Source organism: Colobus angolensis, unplaced genomic scaffold (assembly GCF_000951035.1).
Source record: "Colobus angolensis palliatus isolate OR3802 unplaced genomic scaffold, Cang.pa_1.0 Scaffold230, whole genome shotgun sequence".
Classification (NCBI taxonomy): domain Eukaryota; kingdom Metazoa; phylum Chordata; class Mammalia; order Primates; family Cercopithecidae; genus Colobus; species Colobus angolensis.
In genome coordinates, this window is record NW_012115489.1 from 1,491,328 (window position 1) to 1,507,840 (window position 16,513).

General features: G+C 40.7%; 1 protein-coding gene across 3 annotated transcripts in view; it reads right to left on the minus strand.

Annotated features, from left to right (window-relative positions):
* Positions 1-240: 240 nt before the first annotated feature.
* Positions 241-16,513, minus strand: part of UGT3A2 (UDP glycosyltransferase 3 family, polypeptide A2) — a 31,617-nt gene continuing 15,344 nt past the window's right edge. For all 3 annotated transcript variants that reach the window (XM_011944354.1, XM_011944353.1, XM_011944355.1), the window contains 4 exons: positions 13,959-14,490; positions 4,510-4,741; positions 2,838-3,057; positions 241-1,027 (listed from right to left, as the gene is read on the minus strand). In XM_011944354.1, coding sequence (XP_011799744.1) covers positions 751-1,027; positions 2,838-3,057; positions 4,510-4,741; positions 13,959-14,490 — 1,261 coding nt within the window. In that variant the 3' untranslated portion in view covers positions 241-750. The remainder of the gene's footprint in view (positions 1,028-2,837; positions 3,058-4,509; positions 4,742-13,958; positions 14,491-16,513) is intronic.

Sequence of the window (16,513 nt, forward strand, 5' to 3'; positions counted from 1 at the left end):
CCTGGCCAGTGCCAGTGCACAGACGTGCCTCATTCCCCAATAGCCTTGAGTAGCCAGATGACAGAATTCTGGGCAACTAGAACAGTAATCTCTTGGTCAAATGTTTAGTGAGGCTGCAAGGAGATAATTCTGTGAACTTTTACTTTTCAGGAAATCTGGAAACCTACAGTTTCCATGCCTGATCAGCAAAGAAGGAGCTCTCTGTGGGCACCAGAGACAGGGACCCAATGTGGAGACCTGCAAGCACAGGGCAGGGTTCCTGAGCATTGAAGAGAATATGCAGGAGAACAGAACAGAAACGGAAAGAATATGCGAGTTGTCTTTCTCGGTGTTATTCCGTGACACATGGTGACTGAAAGAGGCTGAGAAGATCTGGACAGGGAGTCTGGAATGGTCAGGCTGTGATTCAGAGAGGCGCATGAGAAGGAAGGTGGATTTTAAGGCTGGAAATCTGAGGGTCAGTGGTCCAAGTCACTTAGAGACAGAATCACAGCACAGCCCTCGCTGATGACAAACAAAGGAGGGCAAGAGGACTGGAAAGAATTCTGCTAACAGGCAGGAGCTAGTAAGGATGAATTTGTAGCAGAATTAGCAAGTGGAGAGGATGATTTTTGGCCATTTTTCCTGTTCTTCAAGAAAACAGGAGATAACTAGAAGGACGGGAGAACAGGGTTGCCAGAGCTAGTGGGAAGCCCCCTAGAAATGGTGACATCACCCACCAAAGAGACTCCACCAAGGCCACACCTGGCCTTATGTCTCCTTCACCTTTCTGGCCCCACACAGCCACCAGACAGCTACACCCAGCAGCTTCCCACAAAGCCATAGAGTGCCCAGAGTGAGCCCCAGCAGAAACACAAAAACATCAAGCAGGTACTGCTCATGCCACGGCTGCTGGAAGACATAGGGCTTGAGGTGAGTCGCCCCCCCTGTCTGGAGGACGTGGTCAATCCAGCCCACCAGCCGCTGTGTGGGGCTGAGCGGGTGGGAGCGCAGGATGACGCTGGCAGCCACTGCTGCAGACTTGTACCTGTTGAGAGAGACAGAGAGCGGGCATTACTAATGTGACCTCACAAGAGTTAGACTCTGTGATCCATTCTATATGGTGCACGAAAGACTAAGTTTCAAGGAAATTTTGTTGGCTTTGCCGTAATTTATCTGAGTCCCCTTGAAGTTTAATCATGACACCTACATGCAAAGATCCATGCATAATGCTGAAAGTCTTAAACTTCAAAAAAGTGACTAAGTCCACAAAGACTAGTCCCTACTCCAAGGAGGTTTATGATGTACCCTAGGAAAATTATATATGATGTAATTATTATATATATACATGTAGCACCTCCATTGTGCCAGTCTCTAGATGGGGTGACAAATCTCACTGTAGGGAATGTCAGGCACAGGCTAAAGCCTACACATTCCTCACCATCAGAACGTCATGTTGACCAGGGCTGACTTCCTGGGCCGCAGGCTGCATATTTGTACCACATACTTCGTAGCATCCTGTACTTGGTTTCACCATGTCGAAGTTCTCAAACTTTATAATAGGAGGCTCCACATTTTTATTTTACACCATGTCCCACAAATTGTGAAGCTGGCCCTAGTTATGTACAATGTCTGAGGACCATCCCAGCTCAGAATGGTCATTTTGGGTCTAGGTCATTGAAAAATCCAATGAAAGTTACAAACACATTTTTCAGAAAATTACCATCGGCAATACATAAAATTGCAAATATATACAACTGATCTGAAGTTAACTAACCCATGGAATTTAATGACTCTCCTAGGGCTAAGAACCATGAGCTATGTGGTTGTTTTAAGTCACCTAGCGAGAATTGCTGAGTGTCTCCTAATACATGTTAAGCTTTGAGGTCTGATTTTGGTTTGTGCCTTTGAAACTCCAATAAATTATTCACTTATTACACGAGGTGTATTTTTCTCTTCACATGAGATCACTGTGCTGGATATGTAGTTAGTTACCTTGGAGGTCACTGGGCCCCTTCTATTGCCTCACTTAAGTAAAACTCATTAACCATTTACTTTGTGGCACACCATGTGCTAGGCACTAAGAAGACAGCAGAAAACAAGAGACACATGCTGCTGTCCTCATTAAGCTAACTCTCCACTCTCTGGTTGGAAGGTGAGGGGGACAAATAATAAATGAAAACATAAGCCAGGCATGGTGGCTTATGTGATCCCAGCTACTCAGGAGGCTGAAGCGGGAGGAACATTTGAGCCCAGGAGTTTGAGACCAGCCTGGGCAACATAAAGAGACTCTGTAAACAAACACATAAATAACTGAGGTAATTACAGACCTTAAGAAGTGTTAAGAAGGAAATGATATAATGGGGGTGGGTGAGAGAAGAGGTTACTTAGGACTGTCGGAGGTGAACTCTAAGAAGAAATGGGTTGGAGATGAGACCGGAATGTGACGAAGGAGCCAGTATGTGAAGAGGCAGCACCACAAACAAAAGGCCAATGGGGAGAAGAGTGTGGAGTATTTGGGGAGCAGAAAGGCAATCACCTGCCTCAATTGGATTCCCGCTGACCTGAATTCCAATTGACCTGAAATACAGCTCACAGAGACCCTGTGTACATAGTCCAGGTTCTCCAAAATGAAAAAGTAGGAAATGATTCTTAGCATCTAACTTAAATGCTCTAGTCTTGCTCTCAGAGGACACAGGTCAGCTGTTGGCATCACACACATATTATCCCATGTCCCAGAAAATACAGTTTTAATCTAAAGCAAAACAAAGCAAAACCAAAGAAACAGACTCCCACAGTATCCTTAGTGTTTTTGCCTTCATTCATCATTATGACCACAACCCCAGAGAGCTGCATACCTCTTGTCTTCCATGATTTGTTTCATCTTAAGAGCCAATGTCTCTGCCTTGAGCTTCTTTAACTGAATAGAGACACCAAAGTTTTTGGCTTCTACTCGGACCATGTTTTCAGGCTGGTCTCCAAAGAGAGGGATCCCCACCATGGGCACACCATGCTGAATGGCCTCCATTATGCTATTCTGCCCACCATGGGTGACAAACAGACGGATGCTGGGGTGAGCTGTTGTAAATAAGAAAGAGGGTGGGACACTTCAGGATGAAAATCTCAAGATATCAGGCAGAGATGAAGGGGATAAGAAGCGGATCTAGCAGTGTGTTGGAGACATTGTATCTAATGACTGTGCTTGGGACACATCCAAGGTTACAGTTCCAAGATACAAGATTCCAAGCATTGTTATCAAATGGAAACATCTTCCCTCAGCCAGAAACTCAGCTAAGGCTTAGAATTGAGTGACTTCTGTAGAGAAGAGTGCTAAGCAAGGCATCCATCTCTATCTGTCCATCCATTCTTCCTTCTCTGTCTTCCCTGTGCCTCTCTTTGCTTCTCTCATCTGTATTCTGTGTGTCTCTCTGTTTCTACCTCCTCTGTCTGTCTATATTGAGCCCTCTTTTATCCACTGACAGCTAATTTCCCTTTTCTTGTATTCCTGACATATTTGTTGACAGCACAACTCATGTGTCACTCATAAAACTTGTATTGACTGTATGGTGTCCTCAATTATAAGAGAAGCCCCTTGAAAGTAGACTAGATCTTTCACCTCTGTATTTCCAGTTCCTGTCTTTCCACGCCAGCATTACTTAGAGCTAACTAAAGTGATTCTTGATAATGACAAGCACATCTCATCCTGGGTCACTCAACTGCAATGTGCATCAGACTCCTTGTCTCTTCTTTGAAATGGGAGGCATATGGCCTACCCCAGAATTTTAAAATATATATTTACAGAAGTAGGACCAGGAATCTACTTCTTAAATTGCCCAGATTCTTTTGAGCCATAATCTTGGTTATGAATCTCTGCTCTAGTCAGTGTCTATGGCAGCACTTGGCATGGAGAAAACCTTTTGGGGGTGAGGCAGCTCTCTAGTCCCAGACAATTCGGTAGACCAAATCACCAACTATGAAGTTGCTAAGCCTGGCACACAGGTATGTTGGCACATCCTAAAAACATCATTGGCATTAATCTTGTGATGGTAGAAATTGCTCAGACCCTTAGTAAATTAAGAGGATGTGTCCATATTTATGTGTGGATGTGTGTTTGTGTAAGTCCATGTGGCCAAACTGGTGCTCACAAAGTCACTAAAGCGAGTGGCAACTCTCCCAATCCCTGGTATATACATTCAGAGTTGATAGGTTGTCTTTAATCTTGTTTGGGTGACCTTGTTCAAGACCAAATGCAGTAGGGTTAAAGAGACTTGACAGGAATATCACATAGGACTGCAGACATCAGGTATGGGATAGAAAAGAATGAAGGAAAGATGGCTGCTTTGACATCTGATCCCATTGGAAGTATAGCCTTGTTTCCCAAGAACTCCAACTGGCTGCTACTTTTCTGTCCACTGAGCCTTATCTGTGCCATTCAACAGTGGGTACAAGTGTCCAGCTAAAGGTCAGAGACCAGATGAGCCCCAAAGACAAGTCAGTGGAAGGAGAGGAGCAGTCCTGGGCAGCCCTTACCCAGGAGGTCACTCTGAGGAAGCCAGTCTACAATTTTCACATTTGCAGCCAGGTGGACATCTTTGGGCCAATGAGAACACTGGCACTTCCATATCACCCCTTGGGGTAGGTAGGCAAAGGCATTGTTCATCTCCTTGAAGATTTCTGGATTCTGACAGGTGTTCACCATGGAGCCCAAGGTCACAAGGACAAAACCAGAGTCCCCAAACTTGGCAATGAAGTTCTCCAAGTCCTGGAGAAAGATTACCAAGGTAAAGAGGTGACAAAATTATTGGTGAAAGCCTAGTTGACCAGAAAATGAAAGCCAGACTATTTACTAACACAGTGCCCTGTCCTCACTGTCCCAAAGCTATTATTATAGCTCCTAAGATGGCGCTATACTAGCTGCACTGTGGTCATGTCCTTTGTGTTGGTGAGAACATCTTTCTTCTTGAAATCCTGACCCTACTATCAGGGCCTTTCTTGACCTTCCACCCATTATAGGCTCAGGGACTCATAGGAGTTTTCCAAGGTCAGACTAGAGGTAATAGTATCTGGAAGAGTACTAGTAGGTGGCCAGGGTCCAACATGAGGAGTGGGATTTCTGGAGGCTGGAAGAACACCTCTGTTGCAGGCAGAAACAGTGGCAGAATAGGGTAAGGCTCCTCTCCATCTACACAAAATGTATCATTTTAGTGTGTTTTCCTCTAATGTTTTATGATAGTCTCGGTCACTGATCTTTTTGTACATACTTCATCCTCTACCTCAGTAGTTCACCCACAGGACTGCAGATTATAACCACAGAGAAAGATTTTTTAAAAGCAGGAATGCCATAGGGAGGTGGAGCCAGATGGCAGAAGAGAACCCTGAAGAGATTGTGCCCCCCACAGGAATACCAAATTAACAGCTATCCACAAGAAAACACCTTCAAAAGAACAAAAAAAAAAAAAAAAAAATCAGGTGAGCAATCACCATTCCTGGTTTTAACATCATACCGAGGAAAGTGGCACTGAGAGGGTAGGAACGACAGTCTTCAATTACCATGTGGTGCAGAGAGAGAATCTGTGTGCTTAGGGGAGGCAGAGCACAGAGGCTATAGACTTTGCACTGGAAGTCAGTGCTCTGCAGTCACAGAGCAAAGCAACACAGGGAAGAATTTAGCTGGCACCCATGCACGGAGCATTCAGACGAGCCCTTGCTAGAAGGGAATCATCCACCTCAGCAGTAGGGACCTCAGTGCTGGTTAGACCAACCACCACAGGCTAAAGTGCTCTGGGGTTCTAAATAAACTTGAAAGGCAATCTAGGCCACAGGAACTAAAATTCCTGGGTGCACATGACCTGGTGGGACACCAGCCAGGGCAACCAAAGGAGTGCTTGTGTCACCCCTCCACCAACTCCAGGCAGGGCAGCCCACAGCTCCAGGAGAGACTCCTTCCTTGAGGAGAGGAGAGAGTTAAAAAGTCTTTATCTTGCAATTTGGGTACTAGTTTAGCTACAGTAAAATTAAGCACCAAGGAGAATCCTAACATCTCCACATCTAGGCCTTAGCTCCTGGACAACATTGCTAGACATGCCCTGGGTCAGAAGAGAACCTACCGCCCTGAAGGGAGAGACCTAAGCCTGGCAGGATTCACCACCTGCTAATTCAAAAGCCCGTGGGCCTAAAATAAACATCAGCAGTAGCCAGGCAGTACTTCTCACAGGCCTGGGGTGGGGTGGCCACAGGTGAGACTCCTGCTTTAGGAAGGGAGGGAAGAGAGTAAGTAGATCCCTACAGTTCCCAATTCCAGGACCCAGTTCCCAGACAGAATTCTTAGACCCAACCTGGGCCAGAAGGGAACCTGCTGCCCTAAAGGGAAAGGTATAGGCTTGGAAGAATTCACCACCTATTGACTAAAGAGCTCTAGAGCCTTGAATAAACATCAGCAGTAACCAGGCAATAGTTATCATAGGTCTTGGACGAGGTCCAGTGCTCTGTTTGGTTTCAAGAATAATCCAGCACAATTTCAGTGGAGGTGGTCATGAGAGTGTTTGTGTCACCCCTCCCCCAATGCCAGGCAGCTTAGCGCAGGGAGAGAGAGAACCTCCGTTGGTATATAGGAAAGTAAGAGAAGAGAATCAGAGACTCTGCCTGGTAATCCAAGAAATTCTCCTGGCTCTTACCTAAGACCACCAAGGTGGTATTTCTACAAGGCTGCAAGAGTCAGCATGACTGGGCTTGGAGTGCCCCCTAATGCAGACACAGGTGCAGTGACCAAAGACTTAGATCACAACACTCAATTCCCTTTGAACACTTGGAAAGCTTTCTCAAGAAGGATAGATACAAACAAGCTCAGACTGCAAAGATTAGAATAAATACTTAACTCTTCAATGCCCAGACATTGATGAACAAGTTACAAGCATCAAGACCATCCAGGAAAACATGTCTTCACCCAATGAACCAAATAAGGCACCAGCAACTAATCCTGGAGACACAGAAAAATGTGACCTTTCAGACAGGGAAATCAAAATAACCGTTTTGAGGAAGCTCAGTGACATTCAAGATAACACAGAGAAGAAATTCAGAATCCTATCAGCTAAATTTAGCAAAGAGATTGAAAGAATTAAAAATAAAAAAGTAAAAATTCTGTAGTTGAAAATGCAATTGACATATTGAAGAATGCCTCAGAGTCTCTTAACAGAAGAACTGATCATGCAGAAGAAAGAATAAGTGAACTTAGACAATATAATAAGATATAAATAGAAACAACAAAAACTTAGCGGACTGGGAGATAAAGTGTAGAATTTCTTTACTGTTCTTTTTTGCTTAATTGTTTGTTTCTTTTTGCAATCAAACTTAAGTTGCCATCCGTTTAAAATAATGGGTTATAAGATGTTACTTCCAAGCCTTGTAGTAACCTCAAATCACAAAACTTAAAACAGATACACAAAAAATAAAATTCAAGAAATTAAAACACACCACCAGAGAAAATAATTTTCACTAAAAGGAAGACAAGAAGAAAGGAAAGAAGAAAGAGAAGATCACAAAACAACCAGAAAACAAATAACAAAATGGCAGGAGTAAGTCCTTACCTACAAATAATAACATTGAATGTAAACAGACTAAACTCTCCAATCAAAACAGAAAGAGTGACTGAATAAATAAAAAAAGAGACTTAACATGTTGCCTCCAAGAAACACACTGCCTATGAAAACACAGACTGAAAATAAAGGGATAGAAAAGATATTCCATGAAAGTGGAAACCAAGAAAAAAGAAGGAGTAGCTATACTCACATCAGATAAAAGAGATATCAAGACAAAACCATGAAAAGAGACAAAGAAGGTTACTATATAATTTTATAAAGGTTGATTCAGCAAGCACATATAACAATTATATATATATAGGCACTGGAGCCCCCAGACATATAAAGCAAACATTATTAAAGATAAAGAGAGAGATAGACCCCAATACAATAATAGATGGAAAATGTAACACTTTCGGCATTGGACACAACATCCAGACAGAAAATCAACAAAGAAACATTGAACTTAACCTGCACTACAGATTAAGTGAACCTAATAATATTTGTAGAAATTTTCATCCAATGACTGCAAAAAAGACATTCTTCTCCTCGGTACATGGACCATGTTTAAGTGTAGACCATACATTAGGCCATAAAACAACTTTTATGAAATTTAAAAAAATTGAAATTATATCAACTGCCTTCTTAGACCACAATGGAATAAAACTATAAGTCAATAACAGGAGGAACTCTGGATATTATACAAATGCATGAAATAAAACAATAGGCCCCTGAATGACCAGTAGGTCAATGAAGTAATTAAGAAGGAAATTTAAAAATTTATTGAAACAAATGATAAAGAAAACAGAACATACCAAAACCTATGAGATACAGTGAAAATAATACTGAGGAAATTTTATAGCTATAAGTGCCTACATCAAAAGAGTGAGACTTCAAATAAACCATCTAAGGATGCATCTTAAAGAATTGAAAAGTCAAGAGCAAACCAAACCCAAAATTAGTAGAAGAAAGAAAGATCATAGCAGAAATAAATGAAATTTAAAATTAAAAAATAAAAGATCAATGAAATGAAAAGTTTGGTTTTGAAAAGATAAGAAAATAAACAACCCTTTAGCCAAACTAAGAAAAGAGAGAAACCCAAATAAAATCAGAGCTAAAGAAAAAAGACATTACAACTGATGCTACAGAAATTCAAAGGATCATTAGAAACATCTATGAGCAACTGTATGCCAATAAATTGGAAAACCTAGAAGAAATGAATACATTCCTAAACACATAAAACTTACCAAGATTATTCCGTGAAGAAATCCTGAACCTGAACAGACCAATAACAAGTAACGAGACTGAAGTTGTAATAAAAAGTCTCCTAGCAAAGAAAAGCCTAGGACCCAATGGCATCAATACTGAATTTTACCCAACATTTAAAGAACTAATACCAATCCTACTCAAACTATTCTAAAAACCATAGAAGAGAAGGGAATAAAAGGCCTGTATTACCTTTATACCAAAACCAGACAAATACACATCAGAAAAAGTAAACTACAGGTTAATATCTCTGATGAACATTAAGGCAAAAATCTTTGACAAAATATAGCAAACTGAAATCAACAACACATTAAAAAGATCATTCATCATGACCAAGGGGGATTTATCTGAGGGATTCAAGGATTGTTCAACATATGCAAATCAATCAATGTGATTCATCATATCAACAGAATGAAGGAAAAAAACCATATGATCGTATCAATTGATGCTGAAAAAGCATTCAATAAAATTCAAAGTCCCTTCATGATAAAAACCCTAAAAAAACTGAGTATAGAAGAAACATACCTCAACACAATAAAAGCCATATGTAACACACCCAAAGTTAGTATCACACTGAATGGGGAAAAACTGAACACCATTCCTCTAACATGACAAGGATGCCCACTTTTACCACTGTTATTCAACATAGTATTGGAAGTTCTAGCTAGAGCAATCAGAAAACAGAAAGAAATAAAGGGCAGTTAAATTGGAAAGGGAGAAGTTAAATTATGCTAGTTTGCAAATTATATAATCTTATATTTGGAAAACCCTAAAGACTCTACCAAAATAACTATTAGAACTGATCAACAAATTCAGTAAAGTTGCAGGACACAAAATCAATATATGTAAATCAGTGGCATTTCTATATGCCAACAGTGAATAGTCTGAAAAAGAAATCAAGAAAGTAATTTCATTTAAAATGTCCACAAACAAAATAAAATACCTAGCAATAAAGCTAAACAAAGAAGTAAAAGATCTCTCCAGTGAAAACTATAAAGCATCAATGCAATTATTTGAAGAAAACATTTTAAAAACTGGAAAGCTATTCCACATTAATGCACTGAAAGAATCAATATTGTTAAAATGTCCATACTACCCAAAGCAATCTACAGATTCAATTCAGTCTCTATAAAAATACCAATCACATTCTTCACAGAAGGAGGAAAAATAATCCTAAAATTTATATGGAACCACAAAAGACCCAGAATAGCCAATGCCATCCCAAGCAAAAAGAACAAAACTGGAAGAATCACATTACCTGACTTCAAGCTATACTACAAGACTATAGTAATCAAAACTGTATGGTACTGGCATAAAAAAAGAAACGTAGACCAACAGAACAGAATAGACAACCCAGCAATGAATCCATACATCTGCAGTGAACTTATTTTTGACAAGGGTGCCAAGAACATAATGACAGTCTCTTCAATGAATGGTGCTAAAAAAAAAACCTAGATATGAATATGCAGAAGAATAAAACTAGACCCCTATATCTCATCATATACAAAAATCAAATCAAAATGGAATAAAAGACTTAAATGTAACACTTTGGGAGGCCGAGGCAGGTGGATCACCTGAGGTCAGGAGTTCGAGACCAGCCCAGCCAACTTGGTGAAACCCCGTCTCTACTGAAAACACAAAAAATTAGGTGGGCGCCTGTAATCCCAGCTGCTTGGGAGGCTGAGGCAGGATAATTGCTTGAATCCAGGAGGCAGAGGTTGCAGTGAGCCAAGATCACACCATTGCACTCCAGCCTGGGCAACAAGAGCAAAACTCAGTCTCAAAAAAGGAAAAGAAAAAGACTGAAATCTAAGACCTCAAGCTATTAAACTACTAAAAGAAAACATTGGGGAAATGCTCCAGGATGTTGATCTGGGCGCGCTTGTTTTTCTTGCGTAATACAGGCAACCAAGGGAAAAACGGACAAATGAGATCACATCAAGTTAGAAGGCTTCTATACAACAAAGGCAACTATCAATAAAGCAAAGAGATAACCCATGGAATGGGAAAAAATATGCGCAAATTCTTCTTCTGACAAAGGATTAATAACCAGAATACATAAAAGCTCAAACAACTCTATGAGAAAAAAAAATCTAATAACCTGATTAAAAAATAAAAGATCTGAATGGACATTTTTCAAAAGACATACAAATGACAAACAGGCATATAAAAGGTTTGCTCAACATCACGGATTACCACTGAAATGCAAACCAAACTACAATGAGATATTATCTCACCCCAGTTAAAATGGCTTTCATCCAAAAGACAGGCAATAACAAGGATGTGGAGAAAGAAAACTTGCACACTGTTTGTGGGAATTTAAATCAGTACAACCACAATGGAAAGCAGTTTAGAGGTTCATCAAAAAACTAAAACTAGAACTGCCATATGATTCAGCAATCTCACTGCTAGGTATATACCCCAAAGAAAAGAAGTCACTATACTGAAGAGATACCTGCACTTCTGTGTTTATTGTTGCACTATTCGCTGTAGCCAAGATACGGAATCAATATAAATGTCCAACATCAGATGAATGAATAAAGAAAATATAGTATGTGTACATAATGGAGAACTCATCAGCCATAAAAAGAAAGGGATCCTGTCATTTGCAACAATATGGATGAAACTAGAGTACGTTATGTTAAGTGAAGTAAGCCAGACGCGGAAAGACAAACTGCATGTTCTCACTCATTTGTGGGAGCTAAAAATTAAAACAATTAAACTCATGGAGACAGAGAGTAGAATGACTGTTACCAGAGGCTGGGATGGGGAAGTGGGTATAGTTAATGGTACAAAAATATAGTTAGAATGTATAAGGTCCAGTGTTTGATAGCACAACAGGGTGGTTACAGTCAACAATAACTTATAGTACATTTTCAAGTAACTAAAAGAATATAATTGGGATGTTTGTAACATAAAGAAGTGATCAATGCCTTGATCTGGTGGATTTAAAAAAAAAAAAGCAGTAATGCTCTGTCCCGAAAGCAGTCCTGGGCAGCTTGTATCTTAAAGTCCCCCAGGTAGTTCTTAACAAAGTTAGTGTTGTGAAAGGAAAATAAATCTCAGGATCCCCAAATCTAAGCCAAAGAGAAAAGTCAAGCTGGGAACTGCATCGAGCAAAACTGCCTCCCATTCCATTCCTAAATAGGATAGCCACAGCCACAAAGATTAAAAAAAAAAAAAGCTGCATACCCCCCTCACCATTTGCCCACAAGAAAATTCCTTGTGGACAAAGAGCAGACAGAACTCAAAAGCATCCGTCTGCCCGCCTGAGACAAATGTCAGCTTGATTCCTCTGCCCTATTGTTTCACTAAACCAGACTAAGGTAGAAGTGACTGTTTCTGTAAATTGTGCACTCAGTGAAAAGCTAATCAGAGACTCAAAAAAAATGCAATTGTTTGTCTCTTGTCTACCTATGACCTAGAATCCCCCTCTCCTGCCTTTCTGAACCAAACCAATGTTTATTTTAGACATATTGACTGGTGTCTCATGTCTCCCTAAAATGTGTAAAACCAGCCTGTGCCCCAACCACCTTGGGCACATGTCGTCAGGACCTCCTGAAGCTGTCATGGATGCATCCTTAACCTTGGCAAATAAAGTTTCTCAATTGGTGAGACCAGCGTCCTGTATTTTGGGCTCACAGTATCCAATGTCTTAATTTTGTGTGTAGCACAATTTTGTCAATTCTTACTTCCAAATATTTCTTTGAACTCTGTCTGATTCTCTCTGCCCTACAAGGGCTCACTCCACCTCCCAACCCATCATTCTACTACGTGGTTCAGACTCTACTGGATTCCAGCCAGCGTACCACTTACCATTCCTAAGGACTTCTTTAAAACAGCCTTGTCATCATTTTTATAATTACAAGGCAACATAAGACCATTTTATAAAAATTGGAAAATGCAGAGAAGAAACTTTTTTTTTTAGTGTATGTTGTTTCACAGTCATTACAATCCTTATTCCCGTTGTTATCCTCTTAACAACGTCCTCTCCCTACTCCATGATGGAGGCCTGATCCACCCACCTGCTAGCTAAGGTTTCTGGTAAATCCCCACAGTTTTACTCATGCAATTGAATCTTCTACTCCACTAGTGTAGCCAGCGCCACCCAGGGAACCCAGCCTTATTGCCATCTCAATTACATCTCCACATATTGGGACCCCTGCTCCCCAGGTGCTTTCCCTCTCAGCTCCATTCCTAAAACTTCCTGCCACCAATGCAAAGCCCATATCACCTATAGATCATTCCCCACCTCTTCCTGCTCACTCAATGCAAGTTAGAAGAGTGGACACTTGGGTGGCTGGAAAGCCCAGGCCCTCAGGGCCTCTGAAATACATGGTGGTGGGAAGGTCACCTACATCACCTGAGCCTCTGTCCTCCGTTTATAAAAATGAAGATGATCACACCTCCATACAGATAGAAGGATATTAAATATGATGACTTCTGTTAAATGGGAACCCAGCGCTCAGAGGCAACAGGCAGCCAAGTCATCCTAGCTCTCCTCCCTTTGAAAAATTTCTGTAGCAGAGGTTCTGAGTTGTGAAACTGCGCTGTGCATTCAAATCACCTGGGCCGCATTTGCAAATTACAGTAGCAGGGGTCCACCCCAGAGAAATCAAGTCAGAAGATCTGGGTGGAGCCAGGAGCCAGGGCTCTACAGGCAGGGAACACTGGAGATACCACCGGTAGTTCTTGCTGTCGGTCCCGTACAGACCCACCCTGCTTACTCCGAATCCTTAGTGTTGTCATTTCACTGTGAGTATCTTATCTCCTTAACAATTATTGCATGTAATGGGCACTAACTACATGTTTATTGTACACATGATCATGCAAAATAAAAATGCAAACAAAAATTGAAACTTTAATATCGGGCTTATTTTATCAAGGCTAGAACTAGGGTGTGGCAAAAGAGGAGCCAGGGGAACCCATACAAAGATGCCCTTGATCTCAGGATGGTGCAAGGCCTAACATTATACTTGCACAACCCTGAAACTCATCACTTCCTTTAAAAGCATGCCCTAGGTGCCTCCCTTGCCTATCCCTACTTCAGCCTCAGGATCCTACTGGCAGGTGGCAGCCATCAACTATGCACTGAAGACCTCTGTGTGAATCCCAAACTAAATGCTGAGGGTCACTTACTTGTGGTACTGGTTTAATAGGTTTTTCCATCAAGCCTCCAACATAAACAGTATTGGGAAGCAGAGGTCGAGCAAAATCAAAGGCAAAGTCAGAGTTAATGAACCACAACTCTGCTTTCAGTAGAAGATGAGACAAAACTGGCCTAGAGCCTTCTGTGAAATGCTCCTTGATGGTGTTGTCAAATGCAGACTGCATGTGCCATTGCCTCCTGCAGAAACTAAAGAACATCAGAAAATTCTTCACTCGGCCCCAGAAGTCCATGTGATCAGTCAGCAAGGAATGGAATACTGGAACATAAGACAAGGGGATTGGTAGCCCAAATTCCAAAGAGCCGAATGAGGTGGAAAGAATGGCCACAAATGGTTTACTGAGCTTCTCAGCAATCAAGAAAGGACAGTAGTCAAAAGTTTCAACTATCACCATGTCGAAGTTCTCATTCTTTAAGGAATCCATGATATCCTTTCTCCTTAAAAAATGACTGCACTGCAATGCCAAGTATTCTAGAACTTTTAATAAGTTTTCAAAATTTCCTCTGTAAGAAAAAATAATAATAAATATTCATGGGAAGTGTTAAATTTATAGTACATTAAAGTATCTTGAGATACAAAGAAAATATCCCAGGGAAGCAACAACAGCCTTTCTAGCAGTCAGCCACAAATTCAACCAGTTTCCCACAAATGCCCTCTGCCGTAATTATCCTGGCTTAAATGTTTCTACTCCCTAGAGTGTACCCTTCTCCCTTCCCCTTTTCTCCCCTTATCCAAATCCCAACCACCATCAATGCCAACTCAAGGTCCTTCTACTCTGGGAGCCATCTCTCAGAGCAGCAGATCTCAGAGTTCCATCTCCTTGATAAATTAGGTGACACTCTATTTAGCCCTCATTTACATACGGAGTGTTTATGAGTGATTTTCTTATTTATCCAACCAAATTGTGTAAGTAACTTGACGAAAGAGTTTATCAATATTGATTATATGTGCTGTGTTTTAGCACTGTGTGCTTGCATACGAGAGATTGCCTCAGTCAAGTTACTCTTTGATTATATTACAACCGAATATCTCAGCTGAAAATGAGAATTCCACCTTTCTATCCCTAGGAGTTAAGCAATGGAAAAAATAAAAACAAAAGGAACCTGGTTTTTGAAACACATTGCTTTTTTCTTTATTATTCTTTCTTTTTTACTTTTATTTATTTTCATTTTACATATTTTTATATATTTATTTACATATTTGTTCACTTATTTATATTATTATTTTTATTCAATTATTTATTATTATTATTTCTTTCCACCTCAATGCAGGCTGGGGTATTCAGGTAAGATAATGTCAAAGCTTTACTGACATATGCAAAGGGATGATTCTTTTGCAACGTATTCCCAATAATGCCTGCATAGAATATGATCCTATTTTACAGAATTTGGGGGAAATAGATGAGGATGCCTAGGCCAGTTGCAATAAGTGTAAGAGCTCTAGATATCAGAAACCTACTGGCTGTATGGAAGACTGAGAGAATCAATTCCCTGACACACCTGTAACCTGTACACCACTGTACCATTGCCCTCCAGTTAGAGAAGGTCCCTCACTAATGATATGTAGACTGACTGAAGTCATCCTCTGTTGTATATTTTTAAAGATTCATATAACAAAGGAAAAGTTGCCAAACATTTTTGAAAATTTCAGTAATGAACTGGGTGCAGTGGCTCACGCCTGTATCCCAGCACTCTGGGAGGTCGAGGAGGGTGGATCACCCGAGGTTAGGAGTTTGGGACCAGCCTGGCAAACATGGTGAAACCCCGTCACTACTAATAATACAAAACTTAGCTGGGCATGGTGGCACACTCCTGTAATCCCAGCTACTTGGGAGGCTGAGGCAGGAGAATTGCTTGAACCCTGGAGGCAGAGGTTTCAGTGAGCCGAGATCGCGCCATTGTACTCCAGCCGGGGCAACAAAAGCAAAACTCCATCTCAAAAAAAAAGAAAGCCAGTAATGTAGTAAAAATTTTTAGACTGTAGTTCATTAATCATATTTAAAATTAAGCTAATAAATTAAAATATTTTAAGAATGCACTCTTAACTATACCTGTCCTTAAAAATATTAAACTGGGAATGAAGAGACAAGGCATATGCTTAAAATATATAACTAACTCTGCAAGATGATATAGGCTAAGTGTCAAATGGGTGGATTAGATCAGACGTATAGAGGACAGAATGTGGTGTTCCAGCTTGGGTGAGGAGGGAGGCTTTATGGAAGAAGTCAGATTTAAGCACTACGTTGACTATTGAGTGGAATTTTCAAGGAAAGCAGAGTAGGTAAGGCCACTGCGATTAACCAAGATAGGCATAGATTTCTGTGTTTCCTCTTTTATGTCTGAGATCAAAAAGTTATGTGTTCCTTCCCATCCAGATTAAGCAAAAGGAGTCAGTTTCATGTTTCATTTGTACCAGGTTGATTGCTTTTTAAAAGAACTTTGCATGGCTGTATGTTCAACTTCTACAAACCCAATGTTCATAAGCCTTCCCTTTATTCATGAATATATGTGAGAAGAAGGGAAGACA